This window comes from Drosophila albomicans, chromosome 3, assembly GCF_009650485.2.
Source record: "Drosophila albomicans strain 15112-1751.03 chromosome 3, ASM965048v2, whole genome shotgun sequence".
Lineage (NCBI taxonomy): Eukaryota > Metazoa > Arthropoda > Insecta > Diptera > Drosophilidae > Drosophila > Drosophila albomicans.
The window spans coordinates 54,688,735-54,713,657 of NC_047629.2; the positions used below are offsets into that span (position 1 = coordinate 54,688,735).

The window sequence follows — 24,923 nt, forward strand, 5'->3', positions numbered from 1 at the left end:
GCGGCGACTGCGCAGCGTTTTCATATGAAAAATATTTCCTTATCGCGATGCGCTGCGCTGCACTGAGTCGAAAGCTTGACTCGAAGTCCGACTTCGAGTTGCCAGTTGGCAGTTGAAGTTGAAGTTGCCAGTCGCCGCCAGGTGCACGAGATTTACGGCAAACGGCAGCCAAGTCGTGCCCGTGACTGCTCCCTGCTCCAGCCTAGCTTGGCTTGGCTTGGCTTCGCTTCACCTGGCCAGATCTCACACCATGGCTTGGCTTGGCCTGGCCAAGTGTGAATTTTCGCACCCGTGATGAAGTTTCCAATTAAATTTTATTGGATTTCAAATTGAGGCTGCCAGGCAGACAGACAGAGAGACAGTCGCTCATTGATCTCCTGCCATGTCTGGTTATTGGCTTTTGGATTTTTGCTTTTGGGTCGCGCAAATATTTGCGCGGCATTGTTGTGGCAAGTGTTGAAAGTGGGCGTTGCACCTCATCCTTTCCTTCCTCCCCCTCCCAGCACAGTGCAACTAGCGAATTGTTGGCCATTTGCAGCACTTGCAGAGTGATTTCTTATGGCAGTTCAATGCGAGGTCAGCAACGTGGCAGATGCAACTGCAACTGCAGCCAACTGTTGCCCCAACCCATGTAGTTGTCGACTGTGGGAACGCCCCAGCAAGGAGCTCAGCGGAGAATGTCTAATTGATATCAAATTTTGAGTATTACAGCAATGAAATGCATCGGAATTTAAGAAATTTGCAAATCATTAAAATATTCAAGGAAAATACTGATTGAAGAAAGGTGGTTATGAAAATGATAACAAAAATATACAAAATATTTCACTTCATTAAATTTTAAAATTGAAATTGGTAATTCGAGAAAAGCGCTAAGACATTGATAAATAAATGATGTAAGTTTAGAAATGGGAATGACAATAAAATTATACAAATCATAATTGTAAGCCAAATATCGCTTTAAGAGAGAAGTGAAAGATGTATTGAAACTACAGAAATGAAAGAATATCTGAAATGAAGAATATGAAATGTCAACTTGCAATTGCCAATGCCAATTATTAAGAAAGAAAGGGAAAATTTGAATAATTGCAATATATGATAATAAAAGAAAAGAATACTTATTCAAATTTACAGAAAAGACATACATTTTTAAGACAACAATTACAGTTTTAAAATACAAATGCAATTTACTGAAATTAAGTCAAAGATAACTACAATTAAAACTGACGAAATTGTTGGCAACATTTTAATATTTCAATTAGTAAATTCCTCTTTACAATTTAAACTAAAATGTAAAATAAATTACATATTAAATATAGAAAAGATATTAAATTTTAATGACAACAATTAAAGTCCTAAAATACAATTGCAATTTACTGATAAAGACGTAAATTAAGAAAAAAATAACTGAAATTAAATTTGACAAAATTGATTGCAACATTTTAATGTTTAAATTAGTAAATCTCTCTTTAAAATTTAAGCTCTGTCTTAGTCTCTTGTGTCACACTTGAACTCAGCTTTAAGTAACTTTAGTATCGACTGTGTTGAAGTGCTGCTCAACAGTTTGTCAGCTTGCTCGCTGGTGGCTGATTCAACAAGTCAACAAAATAATAAAAAAGAAATCCTGGCCAAAGCCCTCTTCCTGCTTTCCTGATTCAATGCTTCAGGTCCCTGTAGATGAGGCTGGTCAAGCTGTTCGACTGAGTTCCTATTAATTTTATTTATTGGCCTCACTCTTAACCACAGTTTGCTGCTCCTGTTTTTTTTCTCTTGGCAGCTTAGCGGTCACAGTTCGTGTCCTGCCTTTGGCTTCGTCTTCGAGTCCTGTCCCCCACTCTCAATCGCACTCGATTCGTGGATGGCGCACTTGGGGCAGCTTATTGAAATTTTTATCTACAGTTTGTTTTTGTGCTTACCAGCCAACAGCGTCTTGTCTTCTCTTGGGCGGATTTTCTTGGCCTGGCTTTAGCTATTTTTATGATGGCATATTTTTACCAGCTACTTCTTGTTCTCTGCACTTTATCGCTGTCGTTGTCAGACACTTGATGTTGTTAAATTTGCTTTATGATTTCGACTCGTGCGCTTTCAATTACATGGCATTGTCCTTGAATTTGTTCACGCTAGAAGGCGAAGGCGAAGGTCAGTTGGGAAGACAGCGTAAGTGTTTTAAGCCAAAAACTGTGTCACACTCATTGCTAAGGCAGCGGGAATTTAATAATTAATATTGCCGATAAATTCGCAGCGCACTAATTTGCGGTTATCGTTGGGCTTGTCAATTTGTAGGTACTTTCTAATTGCCAGAGCACTCAGCGTATCTTTGGCACATTAGTTGAGCCATTGAGCAAATTTCGCCGCTGCCATAAACAATCTGCAGACACGAGCTGAGGCTGCCACTGCCACTGGAAAAGAAGCTGGATGTGGATGTGGATGCGGATCGAGTGCAGGTCCAACTCGAAGCTTGTGGATGCGGCTCACTATCACTTCATCAGCGACGTGAATTTATGAGGCACTTTGCGCAGTCGCCGAGCATCGCTGGCCATAATTTGCCGTCGTCTATTGGCGAGTGCACAAATTGCGTTGATACGCTGACAGGCGGCGCACAGCGGTGTTCTTCCCTCCCTGCCCCTGCCCCTGCCACTGTCCCTCTCTTATGCCTCTTCGTGCTTTTTCTAATGCGCAAACTCATTTGCCTATCGCTCGCCAACAGCAGCAGCCGCAACAGCAGCTGCAAAGTGCATTTTGTTAGCTGACTTTTGAGATGGCTGCTGATCTTATGCTGCTCTGCCTCTTTCCCCTTCTATTCTCCTCTTCTTTTGCTTCTCCTTCAAAACACTAACTAAATTGAAGCACGCGCGCAGGCGTTTTAAGCGGCACAAAACCCAATTGAATTTAATTGAAGGCAAGGCAGCTCTCTGAGTGAGGAAAGAGGTTGGTATGCTATGCGGGGTCGAGAAGAAGGGGCACATTAACTAGCTGTCACATTTTTGTGATGTGCGCGAAAAGAAACTCAATTTGGAAACAAACAAAAACATGAAGAGATCAACTGATGACGAAATAGAATCAGAAATACTCTAACTTAATAGCAACCCAATGACATCACAAAATACATATGCGCCGAGCAGAAATTAAACATGACAGTTGATCATTGTACGCTTGCATAAATAAATTAAAGACTTGTTAGGCATCATGTAATTAATTGCCTTAAATAAATAACCTTTTTTTTTGATTAGTGCAACATGTTGTCAAAGTTTTAATATTATTCATATGCAGCAAATAACTAAATATATATTTCTAGTTTTTAATAACGCTAACAATAAATAATAGTTGACTGAAAGTAACTGATTAATTTAAATACATTTATTATTGTATTTATTTATATTTATCATTTATTTATTTATTAAATTTCTGAAGAATTTAATAAATGATGATTTCATGGTTATTTTTATTGATAAGTTTTTTATATTAATTTGCAGCAAATAAGTAAATGTGTATTTATACTTATTTGTTTCGATTATAATACTAATCATATTAATCAATTGCTATTAGCTCAGCATATGGAATATCAAGTATTTACAATAAATATATTTGTTAAGTAAGAGTGTGCTCGACTGTTGGATACCTGATACTTATTTTGAATAAACGTAAGACGGTGCGGTATTAGTTTGAAAATATACTACATTAAATGTCAATCAAAAATACAGTTCATTCAAAATATAATATACTATATAGTGAAAAATATACCAGATAGTTAGAAATAAAACTGTATATCTCTATTCGATATATGATAGTCACTGAGATCTAGGACATGGCTTTATCGTCTAGGCTGTGAACTCTGATTAGGAATATATAAACTATATAAAGTTGCCTCTTATTGGAGATGCCTCCTTCTGCCTGTTACATACATTATAATACCCCAATACAGAAAGTTATAATACCCTTCTACTCTATAGGTAGCGGGTATATAAATTAGTTTCAAGCCTTTCAAAGTGCCTGCAATAAGCATAATGCCCATAGCTGGGTGAGTAGCAACTTTATTCGCAATGCGAGCTCATCGCACAAATTAAGAGCATTCCTCAGTTCCTCGTATTGTTAGAGTCTCTATATCGCTCTCTGGCACTCTCCTGTCTCTTTTCCACACTATTGCCAGCTTATCATTTGCATCATCAGCACGGCGACAATTTTTCGTCTTATTTTGTATCTGTATCTGTGTAGTGTGTGCGTTTTTGTTTTTGTGCAAAAGGTCGTGACAATTTAATTAAGCATCATTTTATTTAATTATTTCATATATATTGATTGCAAAGTGTAAAGCTTTTAATTGCAAAATGGCGCAGACCCAATTCATTCACCCCTTTTATATGAAAAATAAGTATGTTATGAAATGAGATGAAATATCGGGATTTGGTTTCAATGTTTGAATGGCAAACGCAATGCGAACTGTTTGCCCGGCATTTAATGTATTTATATTGTATTTCATTATGCTTATTTCATTGTAATGATTGAATCGTGAATGCCAATCATGATGAGCGCTGTCCACAACTCGAACTCTTTCCTCTCTCCTTCTCTTCCCGTGCTGCGTGATTGCTGGGCAACAAATCAATTATGCGGCATATTCTTGCTGCTATAAATATTTACGTTGAAATTAATTATTTTATATTAAAATGACCGCAATACATTTTATGGCCGAGTGACGCCCAGCCATAAAGCAGTAGGATATCAAGGATGCTACACACACACACAGGATATTGCGAAGCGCAGTTCAACGCTGTTTGAAGTGTTCGTTGTTGCTGTTGCTGTTGATTTTTGTGGCCAACTGACTGCGGTCCTGCTCCTGATTGACACCGTAAATGATATGCGCATTATTTGCAGGATATGCAGTTGTCAATGTGAGTGCGAGTGTGTGTGTATGTGTGTGTGCAAACAGGAAGCGGAAATGGCAAGCATTGTTTGTCGCTCTCTCTCGCTCGCTCGTTCGCTCGTTCTGTGCCATATTGATTGTGCAGTTGTTGCTGCATGTTTAATGACCAATCTAATGTATTTTACTTGTTTAAATGTTTTGCTTTCAGCTGAATTGCAAACAGAGCAGAACAGCAGTAGCAACAACAATTTTGTGTAAGGCAAAACTGATTTCCAAGCATTGATTGATTTCTCTCTTTTACCTTGCCACATTTGCTGAAGCAGCAGCCATCATCAGATATGCATACGAATGTGTGTGTGTGTGTGTGTGTATGTTGCCAGCACATTATATAACACAATCATGCATACAGCCAGCCTCATCATCATCATCATATTCTCAGCCTCATCATCATCCTCATCGTCACAGCTTCTTCTCATCTCCCTCCGCAGAGACATACTGGGTCTGTGCCCATTCAAAATGTAGCTACACTCAAGCCCTTGGCCAGAAGCAGCAGTGGAAGCAGTAGCAGCAGAAGAAATGCTCTTTAAGGATCCACTTGTGTGCCTGGGCTCTCAAGTGTCCTTTGCATGTTAGCGAAACCACTCGAAAATATGACGCGTTTGCTGAAGTATGCAAAAATTGCACATGGAACATGGAACATGGAAAATATGGGGACGAACAATGCGACAAGCGACAAGCGACAAACACACACAATGTGCTTTAAGCGGAGGGCGAACGAACAAAACACAATTCGTCAACAATTTGGAAATGCACATTAAACAATACAGAAACGGCAACTTCTTGGTCATAAATCGTATCGATATCTACGATGGCGGCATATCAAATGATCATTTATAATGGGAGAAAACAGTGGCACCTTTGAACCGCAGCGTCTTGCCTCATGTGTGGGAGACAGAGCGAGATGGAGGAGGAGGGGCTGGGTGTACGTGCCGTCCAAGGGGTCGCTGCAGGCGCCGCCATCGTCGCCGTCGCCGTCGACGCCGACGCTCAATCAATCAGGGACAGCAGCAACAGCGACGGCAGCGATATTGTCGATGTCGATGGCGTTGGCGGCGGCAAACATGAAATATCACACAGCCAAACCCTTTTGCATGAGCATAAAGTTTAGGCTAACGATTTCGATTTCCTGCACAAACGTGAGCGTAACCAAATTTTGCTCTAGGGCTTGGCCAGAGAGACAGAGAGAGAGAGAGAGAGAGACAGTCAGACAGCCAGCCAAGTTAGACAGCTGAAATGAGAAAAAAAGCTGCACAGAAATCAATTCAATTGCCAAATTATGGCAAATGCAAAAGGCATGGCCAATATTTTGGCTGTCCCAATATTTGTGGCCGCAATTGTTTTGCATGACTCGCTGCTCATGGCTCGGACTGCATTTGGATTGCTAATCGATCATCTCGAGCATGTTTTGGGTTGCATTTGTTACCAGTTTGCCAGCTTGCCAGCTTGCTAGCTAGCTTTGTCATTTCATTTTAGTTTTGGGGCTTTGTTAGTCGTCATTTTTAACTGTCTTGTGGCACTCGAAGGCGGCCTCAACTGCTGCCTGAAAATGCATTTGCCGTAATTATGCCCGAAAAAGTAACACGAGGCAAGCAAAATGCGACGCGATGATTAATTGTCGAATCGTGCACTCCGTCGGGGCTATTTGTTATCTCAAGGCGTTGAAATTATAAATTGTTTTGACTGCAACCCCAAAAACCTAAACTAAAAAAAAAAACAAAACAAAAACAAAGACAACACACTTGCAGAGACAAGAGCAGGACTGTCGACTGTACACAAAACTGTCGATCGACTTTTATTTCTCTGGGCTTTTTCGTTCAGGTGTGAAAGGGTTCACGCAAGGGTTCAAGCACGAATATCGCTTAAGAGTTGCCACAACTCAGGCGATATGGCCTAAGCTCTCAACTCAACTCAGCTCAACTCAACTCGGTTCACACTGCGGGCGTTGAGCTAGTGACAGTCAATTAAGATTGAATAAATAATAAATTGACGCGGCTTTTCAGCGTTTGCCAAAGAGATACAACAGCGTTTGACCTGCGGTGCTAAAAGTTTTCACAATAGATTAAAAAAATTGTACTGTAATAGTATTACAATATTTGAAATAAGAATGTCCTTCTATATTATATTTATTTTCAGCTGACTTTAGTATATAAAATTAATATTCTGCTCATTACTTTTAAAAACTGATTTTTATCTACGGAATACAGTGCAATCAAAATACTTATTACTACCGAATTTCGATAACTACTGTCATGTAGACAGTATTAACAAAATAATTTATGTTAAAAGTAGCTGAGCTTCATAATTGTTTTGACTTCAGTTGGTTGCGATCAGATAAAAATTGTACAAGTTAATTAAGAAATAAACTGACAATCTGGTATATTTTCCACATTATGGAATATTTTGAATGCAGTACTACAGGCCAAGAGCCTTTGGTATATTTTTAGTATTTATGCGGTATATTAATATAGTATATTTCAAAATTAATACCACACTTCTGATTCAAAATGAATTTCTTTTTCGAACTGATTTTTATTATATATTGAATTCAGTTCATAATCAAAATACTACTACGTAATTTCAATTACTATTTTTTTTATGGCAATATTAACAAAATATGTAATTTAAAAGAGAGATAAGCTTCACATTTGTTTTGGCTTCAGTTTCTTGCTCTATTTTATTCACTTTTTTGTAATAAATTTTCAGACACTTCAATCAAAGCACTCTTTGTGTGATATTTTCCATTTCTGTCAGAACATTTATAATTCAGCCTTCATGCATACTCGTAATAAAAGTTTTTGAAAACATGAAGCCTTGAGCACTACGACGATTCACCTTTTGCGATCATCTAAAACAGTTTCATATGTAATTTTGAGCTTATTCTATTATGCATAATTCACATATCACGAATTAAGCATCGTGCATTCGTGTCTCGCATAATAAACTCTAGAATTTTGATAAATACATATTGGAGAAGTTTAAAGCTGTGTCAGTCTCTGTTGACATTTCAAGATGCCCCTTCTCGCTGCCCCCTTCTCAGTCCTCTAACTACATTTCATTCTGTGGGCTTTGTGCACGAAACGCGCTGAAGTGCGTAAATGTTGAGTACACAGGACGACGCAGTGCTGGCTTTGCCTCCTGCTCCTGTCCTGTCCTTTGGTGAGGTTGCCTGCTGAAGCAGCTGTCAAATCAGCACGTGACATTGTGTGACATCATTGAGCTGGAAGATGACGCGCCAAAGCGCCAAAAACCCGCGACGACTTTCGCTTTATGCAAAAGACAAAGGCAAAACGCCTCCAGCTTCCTCTGGCTTTCAATTCTACGCGCTAGCAGCTGGCAAAAATCCCCAATCCAGTTGCGGTAGATTCAGGTGGGATTTTGGTGGGATGCGATGTGAGGCGAGGCTGTTGCAAGTGCACACTTGAGACATGGAGACGACTCCATGCGAGGCAGGTAACTAAACCCAAGCCTTGCCTTGCGCTGCGTTGCGTTGCCACGTGGAGAATGTCGAGAGATGCATTCAGCACGTAATGCATAGATCAACATTCAACACTTTGAGTGTCTCTCTGTGAGTGTATGTGTGTGTGTGTTTGTGTGTTTGTGTGTGTGAGTGCCGCTGCAATCACGTTAATTAAAAAGGTGCAAATTGTAAAACGCGCGTCGGGAATGCCACGAACCACGAGCGAGTGAGAGAAAGAGAAAGAGAGAGTGAGGCAAGTGCTGCCAAAAGCTGACAGCTGTTAATGAACGAGCTGAAATGCAGCATGGCCAACAGAGGAGGGGAAGGAGGAGGAGAGCTGGGATTTACTTGCTGCCTGCAAGTCACGTGCTGCACGTCAGTCGCCTGCTTGGTAATTAAACGTATCATAATTTCTTATAGCGAACATCGCGAGCAAACCAACCAAGCAATGCTCCCATATGCAACTACTTTGACTCCTTCTCCAACCGCACTCCTCCTTCACATTCTCATTCCCATTCCCATTCCCGTTCCCGTTCTCTTTCTCGTTCTCGCCTCTTTCCCTGAAGCACTTGCAACTCCCACTTGCCACGTTTGCATTTTTACATGCATTTTAATATTAACGCCCAAAACGAGAAGCGACGCGCCGCAGACACAAAAAGGATTTTTATGCAGACCAAAAGGATGCGACGACGTTGCTTTTAGCCATGGTCTGCAATTGCGACTGTCCCACTGTAATCTCCCCCTCCTCCTTCACTTTCCTCTTCCGCCCTCAGGGGGGCGTAGTATATTAAATGAAGTCTCCGTCTCGCAGCCTGGCGGCATTACAACATCTTTTTTTGTTTTTGTTTTTTGTTTTTGCAATAAGAAAATATGAAAATTCATTTTGTCTGTCGCTGCAACAATGGCGTCAAAGCAGTGCGACATAGCAACAACAACAACAAGAACAACTAGAAGAACGACAACAACATGTGGAGAAACATGCAACAATTCAAAGTGCAGCAAGTGGCACAGCTGTTTCGCAGAAGGCGGCACATTAATAAAATAGAATGGAACAAAAAAAAAAACACAGAAACTATACAAAAATATAACCATAAAATGTTCTCATTTGAGGCAAGTGCATTAAAATGTTGTAAAATGAAATTATGATATTTAATTTAGTCAAGTGGAGTAGTTTTTCAGAATAGCAGATGGCATTTATACGAGCAATAGAATTAAGTTTATAGCGATCGTGCTGATGGAAATTTTCCTCGATTGTGTCATAAAAATTGTTGCATTTAATGGAACACAAGTTGAAAGCATTTCAATTTAAAATAAATATCGTAAATTTGAAAATGCATTAGTAACTTTTGTATTTTCCTCTTTGTTTAACATCTAAACTGCACTTATGTAGTTTGTGTCAATCTCAGCTGATTATATTAAGCCTTATCTAAGTGGCCAATCCATAGGCTTGACACGAATCTTTGAGTACAGCTTTATTTGCGATATAACTCACAAGCTAAGCAGCAATATCTGAACTGTGATCGTAATTGCAATCAACATTTCAGCCAAGTAATACCTGGCAGTCAAGTGCGAGCACCTGCCAGTTGAATAGATCGAATATCCCCATAAACGAAACTGTTCAATTAGTGCACAATATCGGCTGGCAATAACTCAAAAAGTTTGACAACTTTCAAAAAAATATGAGAAACAGAAAAACAACTCAAATTACCGAGCTGCACTTGCACAAATCTAAATAACGTGATTTGTAATTAACATTTCATAAATTCGCAAATCGTGATAAGAAAAGTATTCCATTAAGTTTCAATTAAAATGCAAAAATCGATCAAAGAGCGCAGCTTTTATTGTTGCCGTGGCATTTGCGGTGGCAGTTGCAGTTTTTGTAGCTGAGATGAAGTTATCGCGATTGAACCACTTTTCACACACAAGATAAAGATAAAGTCTAAAGTGTGGCAATAAAAGAAAAATGCATTTTTATTGAAATAACATAATTTACATGAAAACGCCAATAAATTGTCAGCAGATTATATGCTGGTCGAAGCCGGCCCATGTGGCGTATACGAAACTTTGCTGCTCCATTAACCGCAAAACTACAAATAATTATTGAGAGAACAAAATGAAAATAAAAATGAAAAAAATAGTAATAATATATGTAAATATATGTATGTGCAATATAAATATAGATGTGGTGCGATTTAATCGCTTGCTGTGCGCTGTTAATGAATTGAATTGAATTTTTGCGCTATCGCCAGACAAACAGAGACCCAGAGACAGACTCACAGTCACAGCCAGCCCCCAGACAGTACCAGTATTACAAGTACTCGTTGTCGTACTTAGTGCCAGTTCCAGTTTCAGTTTCAGTTCCCCAACTGGGCAGCCAGTGGGTAGCCGCTGTTGCTCCGTAGGCTTTGCGCTTTTTGATCTCCTCAAGATTGTCACATTTGGCGTGGTCGGTCTGTCTCTCTGTCTCTCTGTCTCTCTGTCTGTCTGTTTGTCTGTCTGCCACAGTTGGTTGCTGGACCAAGCGCCACATAAATAAACTACAACAACTACAGAAAAATATTTAATAAAAATTATGCACTTGCCGGCACAAGAGAACTCGAGCTGGGCAGCAGTAAAAAAAATTTGCATAGACGTACGACTCTATTTTCGCTCTCTGTGTGTGTGTGTGTGTTTTTGTAATTGTTTAATCGCACTTTGGTCATCTATGTGGGTTAGATATATGCCTAGCGACCCACTATGCGGCGATCAAGCGTGCGGCATGGAATTCGTAATTGAAAATTGACATTTATAGTTTTATTTTTGAATTTGCGCGGCACAGTTTGTGGCGCCATCTGGTGCTTCAGCGCTGCAGCTGGCATAAGCAAGGATAAGGGGTTGTTGTCTTGCCTAATAGCCAGGACATGGATAAAGTCGATTTCTGTGCCAATGTATAACAGACGGGGGAAATTCCCCTAGAGCAATAAATTAAGCAACTTAATTAAATGTAGAAATACTCTTCAGTTTTTTAATTGGAATCCATTAATTATTTGATATAACGAAACCTTTGAGTTTTATTTGTAGCTTGTTAGCAATGCCAACTATTCGATTAAGTGAAATTCCATTTGATTTATTAGCGGCTGCTATTTGGACTTAGTAAAAGCATCAGAAATGTTAATGTAATATCTTTAAAAATATATAGGCAAATCCCTCTCTAAACATCGTTCATAGGCCACATGCTGGTTACGGTACCGTCTGCCTCTAATGCATTTCCAGCTTCTCTCCTAAAAAGAAAAACGAAAAGATACAAAAACAACAACATGATGAAGTGAGCAACGCCCGCATTCCAATGAAAGCGCCAGCAGCTGCACGAAGAGCAGCAGCAGCCGCAACATGAGGCAAAATGAGACGGGGGGAGAGGCGAGTGGCATGCAAGCATACACAAGTCAAAGAAATTTGCTGTTAATTCACGTATTAACCTCTTGACATTTGGCAGCAGCGTCGCCAAACTAAAAGAAAAACAAGTCGACAAAATTCCAACGTGGTGGCAATAACAAGAGAGGCGGAGCGGGGCATGAGGCATGGAGCATGGGACATGGGGCGTTGCTGTGCGGGGTTGTCAGGGCAGCAGGAGGGAATGAGGCACATCTGCCGCTGCATAGAAACTGTGTCAATGTGCCAACAGCAACAACAATAACAAACACAACATCAACACTAACAACAACAACAACAACAACAACTGTTGGGGCGTTGTGTGTGCTGCGATGATGTTGGTGGCATGTGGGAGGGCAACGATTGGCGTTGGAGTTGCAGTTGAAGCGTCGCCTTTGGAGTTTGGAGCCACGCCAAATGGGAAAAATGCGCATGTGTCTATGAGACTTTGAGACTTATGTATATTCGTATAGCGTCTTTGGGCCGCTCGATCTATGTGCGGTACGTGCGGCTCAATGACTTTCAATTAAATCAATATTCATCGTTTTGGCTGCCTCGGGGTCTAAATGGCAGCGGGCGGCCCCGGCACGGCCTGGCCAGGCTAACACACACTGCCAGCGGACTGACAGCAGAGGATGGAGGCCGAAAAACTGTGGCTGTGGTTGTTGCTGTGGTTGTTGCTGTGGTTGTGGCTGTTGCTGTGGCAGAGGCAGCTGCAGCCAACGACTCCGCTCCTTGATTAGACGCGACGCCGTAACGACAACAGCAATAGCAACAACAACTGCAACAGCCGACTGCAACGACAACGGCAGCATGGGAAAATGTGCAATTTTGGCCAAAAAATAAATAGTCAAAAGGCTCGAAGAGAGACGAGAGTTGAGCTAGAGTTTGAGTTGAGCTCGAGCCTGACCGAGCCTGGGCACATTCATTGCGCAAATTTTGTGGTCTATCTGTGCAGCCAGTCTGCAATCAAAGATACACCAAAAAATAAACATTTGAACTACTTGCCCGAGCCTTTCACAAAAACAACAATAACAACAACAACAACAACAACAGCATTTGAGTGTGCCACAGTGGAAAACAGCGCGCGAGCAAATAATTAATGTTTGCCAATAATGGAAGACACCTTCAGACGCTTGGCAATTTGGCAATAGGCAATAGGCAATTGCCAGTTGGCAGTTGGCTGATCGCCAGCCTTCTCCCTCTCTCCCTCTCTCTCTAGTTCACTTTGAGCCAAGACGACAAGTGCGCCCGGCGGCCATGCAAATGAGGCATTTGCAATTGTTGGCCGCAGTTTCGCTAGGCCAAATTCCAGATTAAGAGGGCAATGGGAGGACTACGAATGAGCTTGGATTTAATTGCAAATACCAAAGCAGCAAACCTGTTGCATTGATTAATTTCGTTTTGCAAACACAAGGTTTTCAACAATAAAAAAAAAAATAAATAATGTAATAAATGAATTGAAATAAATAATTAAAGCATATTGCATCAATATCAAATTCTCCCTCTCTCCTCTATTCTCTTTTCTGATCACGCAGCAGCCAGCAAGTAATAGTTTTTCATCTCGTTAGAGTTCCCCTACTTTTATCTAGAACAGACTCAGGAGGCCGCAACCATAGACGTCGCTTTTCATAGAAATTGAAGATTTTGACTGAGCCCGCAAAAAAGAGCTGATTATAGCGGATCTGCGTTAGATTTTTAAGCATAGGACTACACAGCAACTTTATTAGTACGCAAAGTTAATGCTGTCCTCGAAACCGTTTTGAGGAATTGTAATATTGAGAAAAATAAATCTAGATTAAAAAAATCTTGATTTAAAATGTTAAATTGGTTAAATTTTAAGATTTTTCTATTCTAAAAACACAAGATTATAATTTTGAATTTAAAGATTGGCCAAACTAGATTTGTTGAATATTTTCAATCTTTATTTAAGAATAAACCATCATGGTTTAATTTTGACATACAAAGAATCTTGACTCAAGATTTTATTCGTGATTGAAGCACGTTTTTTCTTTCTGTGCATATATCAAACAGTTGTTTGGGAAAAAGCACAAGGCACGTTTCCATCTGTGGCTACAAGTTGATGCACAAGATTTGAGATCTACCCATCTCAGCTTGTGGTCTGTCAATTATGCTCTCCAAGTCTTCAAAGGTGTTAAGCAGTCTGTTATAAACAGCATCTGTCAAATTGCTTGAGAACTGTATTTCATATATATTCGTACACATTATTATGCAACATAATGGATGGACTTTAGCAGACAACGCGCTGTGGGTGGCGCCAAAGAAGGAGGCACTTAAACGGAGTCTATCATGTGAAAGCAGAAATGAGCCGATGCTGCGCCAAACAACTAGTCCAACTGTAATTCTTTACCACATGACAGGCCACCATTATGAAGTATTGCGTCAAACTGTCATAAGCCAAGCTATTGGCACATTGGAAATATAGTTTGATGTAGAGAGCAAAGCTAAATTTTCAAACTGTCATAAGCCAAGCTATTGGCACATTGGAAATATAGTTTGATTGCCGATATGTAGAGAGCAAAGCTAAATTTGAGATCCTGTTAAGGACGTCACATATTTATTTGAATACTTTAATTTATTTTCAATATATTTTTTATACATATTATTAGGCCATGCGCCACCTGAGCAACTCCAGCAAGAAACTCAGTCCAGCGCATGTTAATCCAATGCCCCACAACACAATGGGAAAAAAATAGAAATTCAAATCATATGGTATCAATCCGTCATCCTCATTTCTCATCAGTTTGTATAAGCCACTATCAATTGCACTCATATAGGCATCATTCTTCATTTTATGGAATATACCATACTCAAAGATGCGACTCAAATATATATTCAACATGTTGAGATAGGGCAAAGATGAAGCCACTGGAATCGACATTAGTCCGTCCATAATACTCTCTGGCATTCTCTTGAAGCGAGGTGCTTTCAACAAGTGTTGCTGATACAAAAGTCCATCCATGCGGTCTTCATAAACAATGTACATGAAACTTGTGTTCAGATTAGCACGATTGAAGTCAAGTTCATCAGTGGGAACCACAAAGGCGTTATCTATAACCTCATCAGGCACTGAAGTAGCGTTCTTAAAGTATACGGCATAGTATTTATCCGTAATTAAGCGATATGGAGCATGTATTAAGTCTTCCAGAGTGTTGGCTTGAGGTTCGAATAGTCCCGATGTAAGCATACTTTTCAACACCGATATATACATGTTTGTTAGCACGAACCCACCCAGAATCAGAATGAAATGTATTACAGACTGTTGCCAATTGATGAAAGAAACTCGAGGTTGAGGAAGGAATAATAGATGACACCAACTGCTTAGCAGATGAACTCCAAATTCCGATCTCTCAGATCCTGAACTGACGTAGAACATTATTATTCCATAAGCTACAATAGCAATCAGAGCCAGCCAAGTTTCTCTTGTGAATGGCTGGGCGAAGTACCAATAGCTAGCAATGGGTTGAGCATGAGGCACTAGAATGTAGTCCTTAAGGATATAGAGTGGGACAGTGCCTGAAATATTCCACTTGGGCTCCTTTGGATGACAAACGAAGTCAATTCTCTTGGTTGCAAGCATCTCCTCAGCAATGTGCCCAATACTCAAATGGTCTTTAAATCTCAAGATGTTTAGAGTGCCATTGTAACGTTTAATGAACTCCAACATAACGGCATGCATATATCCAGCATGCATGTGTTGTCCCTTCCGATTGGTATAGTAGAGCATACGTGGTTCAACTCTGAGGGATACTGTTCGTATTTGGAAATGATGAAAATTTTGGAGTAGTTGTTGCCGGTCAACGAACTGTTCCATCTGAGATATTTGCAGCTCTTGAATTTCCGGATATGGATTGTAGCTATGAAGAGTTGTAGTTCCATTCTGATTATAAATAATTAAGGCGTTGACAAAACCCTCTTCAAAGCAGTAAATGAAGAGCCCTCTCTGCCATGTGGAGGGATCCAGTTCCGTAATGAAAACTATGTGAAGTTCATTTAAATCTTTTAAAAGACGAGGTAAAAAATGAGATATTCCAGCGTCGAGTGGTGGGTCCTTTATATTCACAATAATCACTGTGTTCCGAGTCAAGCTCCCGATTATACGAAAATTGTTAAACGACTTCATTGAAAGCTCAAGTTGAATTGATGAAGTTTTAAGTAGTTTAAAATCCAATTTTTCTTTCGACACATCCTTGAAGTTAAGAAAAATGTTAAGACTTGTATTTAATGCTGTGTTAAGTTGAATCAATGATTGTGTTACTCCAGACATTGGCTTTGAATAGCCTTTGCATAGGCTACTCAACAGGAATAGTATTAGCACCTCAATCAACGACTTCATGGCAATGACTGAGAACCATGAAACTCTAATTTGAGTACCACCCTAAAACTAAATAGTATATTAACATTTAATTACAAGTGACTTGTGGTTTTTCTCTCCAATTAAATCACATGAAATGGAGGAAATACTGTATAAAAATAAAATCTAATAGTCAGAATGCATTGACTTCATTCAAAGAAGTAAATTATAACCGACAACTTGGATTTATAGCAACTACACGGACTCGAAAAATTTTCTGGAAAAACAATTTACAGAATAAATTTACTGAAGAAACTTCTTGATTCCATTTCTATAAATTTTGTAGTATATTGGTTATAATAATTTTATTTACTAACACGAAAATTACATAAATGTTGCTTGTTGAATAATATATAAAAATATATCCGTTGTTTATCGTGTGTTTAACTTAGATTTTTGTGATTAGCAATTCTAGCAGAAAACACAAACTCGCCAAAGTCAAGCCAATAATCCAGAGTGCAAAAGCCAATAAAAAGAATTGCAAATCATAGGGTTGATACTCCATGCTTTCATTTCTAAGCAATTGGCATATGCCACTTTCTATTGAATCCCTCCATGAATCGCTCAGCATCTTATGATAAATTCCACACTCAAAGGTGCGTTGTAAGTATCCATTCAACATATGTAAATATGGCAAAGATGGAGCCACTGGAAATGACATTAATCCATCCATTATGCTCTCTCTGATCACCTTGAATCGAGGCACCTTCAGCAAGTGCTGTTGGTATAAAAGACAATCCATGCGGTCGTGATAAGCAATGTACATGAAACTCGTATTCAACTTGAGCCGATGTGCATTCAATTCTTTGGAAGAAGTAATATAAACTTTTTCATTCAATACATCTGGAATCAGTTTGAGATCTTTATAAAAATTAGCATAGTACTGGGTTGTCATTAGCTGATATGAAGAATGTTGCAAATCGTCCAGAGAATTAAATTGGGGTTCAAATAAACCCGATGTGAGCATGCTCTTTAAAACTGATGCATACAAATTTGTCAGTATAAATCCACTGAGAATCAGTATAAAATGGATAACAGACTGTTGCGAATTTTGCACTGGGATTCGTGGCTGAGGCAAATACAATAAATTACACCAGCTGCTGAGCAAGTGAACTCCAAATTCCGATCTATGAGTTCCATAGAGCATTACCATACCGTATATTACAGTGACTATCAAAGCCAGCCAAGTTGTCCTGGTGAATGGTTCAGCTATGTATAAATATCTGGCAATGGGTTGAGCATAGGGAACTGCAATCTTACTCTTCAAAATATAGAGTGCTACTGTGCTTGGAACTTTCCAATTGGGCTCCTTGGGATAGCAGGCGAAGTCAATTTCTTTCCTTGGTAACATCACCTCACCGATATGGGAAATTCCAATGTGGAATTTCTTCGTCAATATCTTCAATGTACCATTATGTCGTCTAATAAATTCCAGCATTAGGTTATACATATATCCAGCGTGAACGTGTTCTCCCTTACGATTTGTGTAGTGAATCATACGTGGTTCAATTATAGAAGATGTTGTTCGAATCTCGAAGTGTTGAAAATTTTCTAGTAATCGCCATCTGTTAATAAACTCGTTGATATGTCGTAATTTGTACTCTCGAACTGTTGGATAAGGATAGTAACTATAAAGTGACGAGTTTCCATTGTTATGATGGATGAGTAAAGTGTTGACAAAGCCTTCTTCAAAGCAGTAAATAAATAATTCCTTTTGCCATACGATGGGATTCTTTTGAGTTATAAAAACAATGTTTAGTTCATGTAAATCCTTTAAAAGGTGAGGCAAGAAATGAGATACTGTTGTATCGATTGGCGTCTCTTTTATATTCACAACGATTAAAGTTTCCCGAGTGAAGATTCCGAGGACTTGAAAATAGCTAAAAGACTTCAATGATAGCTCTAGATGAATCGATGGTGTTTCTATTAAAGGTAAATCCAAGTTGTCCTTCGAAGCATCCTTGAAGTTAATAAAAATGTTCAGCTTTGTGTTGAATGCAACATTAAGTTGCTGCACTATTTGTGTTACACCAGAAATCGAAGTAGTAGAAAAACTACTCAACAGAAGAACTATTAGCCAAGGCTGCATGGTAATGACTGAGATTACTTGAATATGAATTTAAAGCTCATACTAAAAATAAGAACTAATTGACAGTTCAAAATTTAATCATTGATCTAAAAGCGAATTGTCTAAGACCGAAAAAAAGTTTCACAAATGACTTGTTATTTGCCAAGCAATTTAAACACATGAGTTGAAGAAAATAAAAGCGATCAGATTTATTTGACCTTATAGTTTTTTAAGAAAAATACCTATTGCAATCGGTAAATAGTCAGAACACTAAAATTAATTTTAAAAAACTTTAAATGCAGTCAATGAAAATTTAATCGTTTATTAACTGAACTCAAAGTCATGGTGATTAACATTACATCAATTAACATTTTAGATGTTTATATAAAAGTAATTCTTAATCCGTGGCCAGCTGCAGGATTCTATCATAAAACATAGACTTGCCAATGCCAAGCCAAAAGCCCAGAGTGCAAAAACAAAAATATAAAATTGCAAATCGAATGGTTTATGTTGAACTCCATCATCTCTAAATAACTTGTGTATTCCACTATCAATTGTATCTCTCGAGGAATCACGCATCATCTTCATAAAAATTCCACTGTCATAGATGCGTTGCAAATAGGTATTCAACATGTTTAGATATGGCAAAGATGAGGCAACTGGAAATGAAAAAAAAGCTTCTGATCCCAATGATAGTTTCTTAAATCGAGGTGCTTTCAACAAGAGTTGTTGATACAAAAGACAATCCATGCGGTCCCCATAAGCAATGTACAGGAAGCTAGTATTCAGCCCAGCTCGAACTCTGTCAATCTCTTCTGTAGAAGCAATATAAGCATTGTCTACTAGTTCATCTGGAACCGAAGATGCATTTTTAAAGTATTGTACATAGTAGGCGGATGTTATCAAGCGATAAGGAGTATGCAGCAACTCTTGCAAAGTGTTAACCTGGGGCTCAAATAATCCAGATGTTAGCATGCTCGACAACATCGTCAGATACGTGTTGGTTAATATAAATCCACTGAGAATCAGAATGATTTGTATCACACACTGCTGCCAATTTCTGATCGTACTTCGTGGATGAGGTAGATACAATAGATGACACCAACTGCTGAGGAAGTGTAGTCCAAACTCCGATCTGTGCGATCCGAAGAGCATTAACATGCCGTATATAACCGAGGCTATCACAGCCAGCCAAGTTGTCCAGGTGAAGGGCTGAGCAAAGTACCAATAGCTGGCAATGGGTTGAGCATGTGGCACTGCAATATAGTCTTTCAGAAGAAACAACGGCGCCGTGCCCGACAAATTCCACTTGGGCTCCTTGGGATAGCAGGCGAAATCAATTTGTTTTGCTGCAATCATGACCTCAGCGACGTGAACAATACCCAATTTATCTGTTTGAGTCAAGATCTTCAATGTGCCATTGTGACGCCTTATGAACTCCAACATAACGGCATACATATAACCAGCATGAACGTGTTCTCCTTTCCGGTTGACATAGTTCATCATTCGAGGGGGAACCGTTAGGGAAACTGTTCGAATTTGAAAATGTTGAAAATTTTGAAGTAATGTCCATCGATTTAAATACTCCTCTATCTGCGATATGTTCTGCTCTCGAATTACTGGATATGGATTGTAGCTATGAAGAGATATAGTTCCATTTTGATTATAAATGAGAAGGGCGTTGACAAATCCTTCTCCAAAGCAGTAAATAAAAAGATCTCGCTGCCAAGTGGTAGGATCCTGTTCCGTAATAAAAAGTATGTGCAGTTCATGTAGTTCCTTTAAAAGATGAGGTAAGAAGTGTAATAGTTCCGAGTCAAGTTTTGGTTCCTTTATAGATACAATGACTTGCGTTTTTCGAGTGTAGCATCCAAGTACCCGAAAATATTGAAAAGAATTTAACGACATCTCTGTTTGTATCGAGGGTGTTTCTAGTGATGCTAAGTTAAAGACATCTTCCCTAGTTTCCTTAAAGTTAATAAATATATTGAGATTTGTGTTAAAAGCTGCGTTAAGTTGCAGCAGTATTTGTGTTACACCAGATATCGAAATTGTCCGCACGGTGAAAATAGTCGAGAGACTACTCAACAGAAGAAGAGTTAAGCACGGCCGCATGATAATAACTGAGGTTCACCCTCATTCTAGCTAAATAGTAACTATGAACATTACTTTCCGCAGACAATATAATTTATCAGTGCAATTAAATCGCATGAGAAGTAAGAATTGCTTCCAAAGGTCGAAGTGCAGTAGTTAAGTGATGTATTTCTCCACTTTAGTCGGACTTCAGAACTAAAAGAATTCAATACGAAAAATCCATTTATAAGAAATGACAAAGTTAAAAACATTCGTAATTTCGTAATAAACAAATAATTTAATTTATGCAAAAATTATAAATATTTACTAAAGTTGGTCTCTTTTTTAAATAGTTTTTGCATTTATAATACTTATAAAATAATGTCATAGTTTTATAGGTGAAGCTTAAAAAGGCATAGTTATGATTTTTATTATAAAACATTAATATACTCTTATATTTTATAAACTATGCATATATTTATGTGGAAAAGAGAATAGCATTGATGTGCCATCTCAACAACTCCATAAGAAAACAAAGTCCAGCCAAAGTCAAACCTACAGCCCAGAGCACAAAGACAAAGAAATAGAAATCCAAATCGTATCGTTCCGTTCCCTCGTTTCTCATCAATCTGAATATTCCACTATCGATTGCATCCATCCAGGCATCACTCTTCATCTTGTTCAAAACTCCGCACTCAAATATTCGCCTTAAGAATGCATTAAGAAGGCTCAGATATGGCAAAGATGGGGCTGTTGGAAGTGCCATGAGTCCGTCCATAAAGCTTTCTGGTATGACCCTAAATCGAGGCACTTTCAGTAAGTGTTGCTGATATAGAATTGCCTCCAATCGATCCTCATAGCTAAAGTACATATAACTAGTGTTCAAACCAGTGCGCGCGATGAATAAGTTTTCCTTGGTTTCGATGAGCATCTGATCTTTGACTTCTGCTGGTAGAGAAACGGCATGTTTTAGATAGTCTATATAATAGTCATCGACCATCAATGGATATGAAGAATGTTTCAGATCTTGAAGAGTATTAAATTGTGGCTCAAATAAACCCAAAGTTAGCATGCTTGACAACATCGCCAGATACAAGTTAGTCAGTATAAATCCACTGAGAATCATGATAAAGTGTATTGCAAACTGTTGCCAATGGCAGATATTCTGTTGTGGTTGTGAAATAAATAAAATGTGACACAAGCTACTAAGTAAGTGAAGTCCGAATTCCGATCTGGCAGACCCACAACTTGCATAAAGCATAATCATACCATAAACCACAGTAGCAACCACGGCGAGCCACAAATTCCAGGTGAAAGGTCGTCCAAAGTACAAATAACTGGCAATGGGTCGCGAATGTGGCACGGCAATGTAGCTGCGAAGCAGATAGAGAGGAGCTGTGCTGGGCAGTTGCCACGGTATCTCGGTAATATAACAAACTACGTCCACTTGTTTGTGTTGTATCATTGCAAATGCCTTTTGAAATGCTTTATCCTCTGGCAGCTTGGGTAAAAATTGCAATGTTGCATTATAACGTCTTACGAACTCTTTGAGGGCATTCAGAAGATATCCAGCATATATGATTTGACCCTTACGATTCACATATTGTAATAAGCGAGGTTCCACAATATCCTGTAGAGTCCGTATTGTAAAATTATGAAAGTTTTGTATGTGTTGTCATCTATTGAAATAGTCTTCTAGTTGAGGTAGTTCAATGGTTTTAATTTGTGGATACGGATGGTAGCTGTAAAGTAGTTGAGTTTGATTAACTTTATGAATCAAAAGAGTATTGATGAAGCCTTCTTGAAAACAAAATCTATAAAGATCCTCCTGCCAGACGGTGGGATCCTCCTCCGTAATGAATAATATATTAAGTTCATGTAGTTCCTTAAGAAGATATGGTAAATGAAAAGCCACCGCTGGATCAAGTGGTGGAATTCGTATGAAAATAATTAACAAAGCGTTATGGGAAAAGTTTCCGAATAAGCGAAATTTGTGAAAATTCTTAATTGTCATGTGAAGTTGAATTGCTGGAGTCTTTAGTAGTTGGTAATCCAAATTAAAATCCTCAGAGTTAATGAACACATTAAGATTTGTTTTATATTTAGCGTTAAGTTGCAGCAATGTTTTCGATAATCCAGATATCTGCTCTGAACTTATTGTGCACCATCCACATAATAAAAGTAGATTTATTATCAGAATTTTTAACCGCATACTGAGGAATGAATAATAAGTTAACGAATCCGAAACAGGGAAAGTCAACTATCCACGAAGCAAGCTCAAAGAACACTATTTCTCCTATAGCTCAAGCGATTGAGTTTTGTTCTAGACTTTTGTATCTTATCAGATCCAAGAGTAATTACGCATGATTATATACATCGTAGTACATAGATTGAGGTAGTCAAATTATCTTACTAAATGACCCCTTAAACACTACAACTATGATAATAGGCACTTAGGTAAGAATATATTATATTTCAGTCTGCTCCTTGCAAATTATATTTACTGCAACCACATTTTTATTCTATGTTAATAAGCGAAGAGGAGAGACGTTATAATTTTATTAATTCTTAACTAAATATTATATTTTAACAATAATTATTGAAAAAAAAGACAAGTAACACGCAGTTTGAAGTAATACATGAATAAAGTACATTTTATTTAACTCATTTTATGAACATTTCAAAAATAAATGCGAGTCCAGCCAATGTTAAGCCAATAGCCCAAAGAGCGAATGCATAGTAAAAGAATTCCAAATCGTAAGGTTTTTGTTCAACTCCTTCACTTCTCATCAGCTTGTATATTCCGCTTTCGATCGCATTCATCCAGGAATCACTCATCATCTTTGCGAAAATGCCACACTCAAAGATACGTCTCAAATAGACATTCAACATGCTGAGGTAAGGTAAGGATGGTGCCACTGGAAATGCCATAAGTCCGGTCATAAGACTCTCTGGTATTTTCTTAAAACGGGGCACTTTCAGTAAGTGTTGTTGGTACAAAATTCCTTCCATTCGATCTTCGTAGGCAACATACATGAAGCTAGAATTCAATCCAATCCGAGCTTTATTAAGGCCATCTACTGTGTCGAGGCACATTCGATTTTTTACTTCTGCTGGCAGGGACACAGCTTCCTTTAGATAATCTATATAGTAGTCATCTATGAGCAAAGGATAAGGAGAATGTTTCAAGTCTTCCAATGTATTTAGTTGTGGCTCAAATAATCCAGATGTGAGCATGCTCGACAACATCGCCAAATACGAGTTAGTTAATATAAATCCAGTAAGAATCATAATGATGTGAATCGTCAACTGTTGCCAATTCAAGACAGAAATTCGCGATTGTGAAATGTATAATACGTGACACAAGCTGTTTAGCAAGTATAAACCAATCTCAGACCTGGCAGATCCACAGCAGGCATAAAGCATAATCATTCCATAAGCCACAGTGGCAACCACTGCTAACCACACAGTCCAGGCGAAAGGCTTTCTAAAGTATAAATAGCTGGCAATGGGACGGGAATGAGGTAGAATAATGTAATCTTTTAGCAAATAAAGCGGCGATGTACTTGGTAAGTTCCATGTAAGTTCCGTGGGGTAGCAAACAAAATCAAATTCCTTATTGTTTAGCATTGCCATTGCAATAGGAAAAGCACCATCATTTTCTATTTCAGGCAAAAGCGTTAGAGTTGCGTTGTGGCGCCTGGTAAATTCCAGAAATATATTATAAATATATCCAGCATGAACGAGTTGACCTTTACGATTCACATATTGAATCTTGCGTGGCTCATTTGTGTTGGCAATCGTTCGAACAGGATAATGGTGAAAATTGCAAAGAAGCTGCCATCTGGTGAAGTATTCTTCTAGCTTGGATAATTTTTGGATATGCATTTCTGGATAGGGAATGTAACTATAAAAAAACACATCCCGATTGCTTTGATGGATTAGCAAAGTGTTGATAAAGCCTTCTTGAAAACAATATCTAAAGAGATCCTGCTGCCAACTTTGAGGATCTTGGTCTGTAATAAATACTATATGAAGTTCATGTAGTTCCTTCAAAAGATATGGCAAATGATAAGCCACTTCTGGATCAAGAGGTGGAACTCTTATAGCAATAATAATTAAAGCGTTATGGGAAAAGTTATCATGCAAACGAAATCTTCGAAACTTCTTAGTTGTCGTCTGAAGTTGAATTGCTGGAGATATTAGTAATTGGAAATCCATATAATATTCCTGAAAGTTGATGAATACGTTAAGTTCCGTTGCATATTTTGCATTAAGTTCCATCAATATTTTTGTTATTTCTGGTGTCATCTTGGAATTTTGAGTACTATGCAATCCATATAAGAAAAGTAACAGAATTTTTAACTGCATACTGTTGAAGACGAAGAAATAATTATTTGCAATAATAAGTAACCGTATCGTTAAAAATCGACTATCCACGAAGCAAACTTAAAGAACACTGTTAGAATTCCATTTATGGCAATTAAGTTTTGTGTTCGGCCTTATATATAATTTCATGGCTAAGGAAAAGTGTTATATAAATATTATCTCAGCTAGGCTTAATCATTCATCATCAGATAATCAAATATTATTTTCCAACCTTAACTGGCAAAGTGCTAAATTACACCTT

At 38.4% G+C, this 24,923-nt stretch overlaps 5 protein-coding genes across 5 annotated transcripts; all 5 read right to left on the reverse strand.

Moving 5' to 3' along the window:
* Positions 1-14,403: 14,403 nt before the first annotated feature.
* On the reverse strand, positions 14,404-15,525 carry LOC117571636 (uncharacterized). The gene has a single exon (XM_034253861.1). The coding sequence runs from the start codon at positions 15,523-15,525 to the stop codon at positions 14,404-14,406; it is 1,122 nt and encodes a 373-aa protein (XP_034109752.1).
* A 1,015-nt stretch (positions 15,526-16,540) lies between these two features.
* On the reverse strand, positions 16,541-17,305 carry LOC117571609 (uncharacterized). The gene has a single exon (XM_034253826.1). It carries the CDS (start codon positions 17,303-17,305, stop codon positions 16,541-16,543), a length of 765 nt encoding a protein of 254 aa, XP_034109717.1.
* A 398-nt stretch (positions 17,306-17,703) lies between these two features.
* Positions 17,704-19,723, reverse strand: LOC117571607 (uncharacterized). Its single transcript, XM_034253824.2, has 3 exons — positions 18,964-19,723; positions 18,737-18,879; positions 17,704-17,760 (listed from the first exon to the last, which is right to left on the reverse strand). Exons 1-3 carry the CDS (start codon positions 19,721-19,723, stop codon positions 17,704-17,706), a joined length of 960 nt encoding a protein of 319 aa, XP_034109715.1.
* Positions 19,724-20,771: 1,048 nt separating this feature from the next.
* On the reverse strand, positions 20,772-21,968 carry LOC117571600 (uncharacterized). Its single transcript, XM_034253816.2, has one exon. It carries the CDS (start codon positions 21,756-21,758, stop codon positions 20,772-20,774), a length of 987 nt encoding a protein of 328 aa, XP_034109707.2. The 5' UTR covers positions 21,759-21,968.
* A 989-nt stretch (positions 21,969-22,957) lies between these two features.
* On the reverse strand, positions 22,958-24,720 carry LOC117571593 (uncharacterized). Its single transcript, XM_034253809.2, has one exon. The coding sequence runs from the start codon at positions 24,662-24,664 to the stop codon at positions 22,958-22,960; it is 1,707 nt and encodes a 568-aa protein (XP_034109700.2). The 5' UTR covers positions 24,665-24,720.
* Between the last annotated feature and the right edge of the window lie 203 nt (positions 24,721-24,923).

Bases quoted from the DNA above. Each gene is read 5' to 3' on its own strand.
- LOC117571607 (XM_034253824.2), bottom strand. From the start codon at position 19,723: ATGAACTATGTCAACCGGAAAGGAGAACACGTTCATGCTGGTTATATG. The intron at 18,880-18,963 runs GTCTTTTGTATC...TTTCATTTCCAG, and splicing joins TTATGGGGACCGCATGGATT to TTGCCTCATCTTTGCCATAT. The intron at 17,761-18,736 runs GTTCAACATAAA...CTTATCCAACAG, and splicing joins AGTTATTTAGAGATGATGGA to TTCGAGAGTACAAATTACGA.
- LOC117571593 (XM_034253809.2), bottom strand. From the start codon at position 24,664: ATGCAGTTAAAAATTCTGTTACTTTTCTTATATGGATTGCATAGTACT.
- LOC117571609 (XM_034253826.1), bottom strand. From the start codon at position 17,305: ATGGTAATGCTCTATGGAACTCATAGATCGGAATTTGGAGTTCACTTG.
- LOC117571636 (XM_034253861.1), bottom strand. From the start codon at position 15,525: ATGCTCTACTATACCAATCGGAAGGGACAACACATGCATGCTGGATAT.
- LOC117571600 (XM_034253816.2), bottom strand. From the start codon at position 21,758: ATGATACAACACAAACAAGTGGACGTAGTTTGTTATATTACCGAGATA.